This window comes from Penaeus monodon, chromosome 28 (assembly GCF_015228065.2).
Source record: "Penaeus monodon isolate SGIC_2016 chromosome 28, NSTDA_Pmon_1, whole genome shotgun sequence".
Lineage (NCBI taxonomy): Eukaryota > Metazoa > Arthropoda > Malacostraca > Decapoda > Penaeidae > Penaeus > Penaeus monodon.
In genome coordinates, this window is record NC_051413.1 from 35,098,698 (window position 1) to 35,099,391 (window position 694).

At 43.4% G+C, this 694-nt stretch overlaps 1 protein-coding gene across 4 annotated transcripts in view; it reads right to left on the reverse strand.

Annotated features, from left to right (window-relative positions):
• LOC119591555 (heterogeneous nuclear ribonucleoprotein 27C-like) overlaps nucleotides 1-694 on the reverse strand; it is a gene marked incomplete at its 3' end in the record, with an annotated part of 34,524 nt that overhangs the window by 9,357 nt on the left and 24,473 nt on the right. For all 4 annotated transcript variants that reach the window (XM_037940310.1, XM_037940309.1, XM_037940307.1 and 1 more), the window contains 1 exon segment: nucleotides 328-601. In XM_037940310.1, coding sequence (XP_037796238.1) covers nucleotides 328-601 — 274 coding nt within the window.

A 694-nucleotide genomic window follows, 5' to 3' on the forward strand; every position in this document is an offset into this window, starting at 1 on the left:
AGAAGTCATAAATCATTAGTTATCAAATAATTTCACTAAAATTTGGAAGCTTTTACAAACTGTCGAACTGTCCATGTGTTCTATTGTGTTTCTGTGCTAATCTGTGCATTTGTTTATATATATTGTTTACAGCTGTACATATATAAGTGAAAAATGCATGAGAATACACTGAAGTATGCACTTGTGGGCATGCAAACTTAAGACGTAGTTCTATGGTATACATAGTTGACATTCATGTGAACACAAGCATATCTTTCCTCCTTGCAAGAACCAACTCACAACTCACTTGTTTCTTTATCTTGTTACAAAAAAACTAGACTCTCTTACCAAAGCTGCCATACTGCTGCCCGCCTGGAGATCCATAATTGGGAGCACCCCACTGCTGCAGCTGTTGGCCAGCACCCCAGCCCTGATAGCCCTGTGGTCCTTGTGGAGCACCATATCCTTGTGGAGGATAACCCTGCTGCTGCGGTGGTGTTCCCCACCCCTGATGGTAGGGCCCTTGGACCATGCCTTGAGTACCCATGTGGCCTCCCATCTGACTGTTGTGCGGGCCAAGGGGAGGGCCCAGTGGTGGACCCATGTTGCCAGGTCCCATGCCCTGGAAGATTTTTTTTTCTTTCTTTTTTAACCAGTATTATATCAACACAAATATATTGTGTTAGCATACAGATGTTCACACAAACCTAATAGA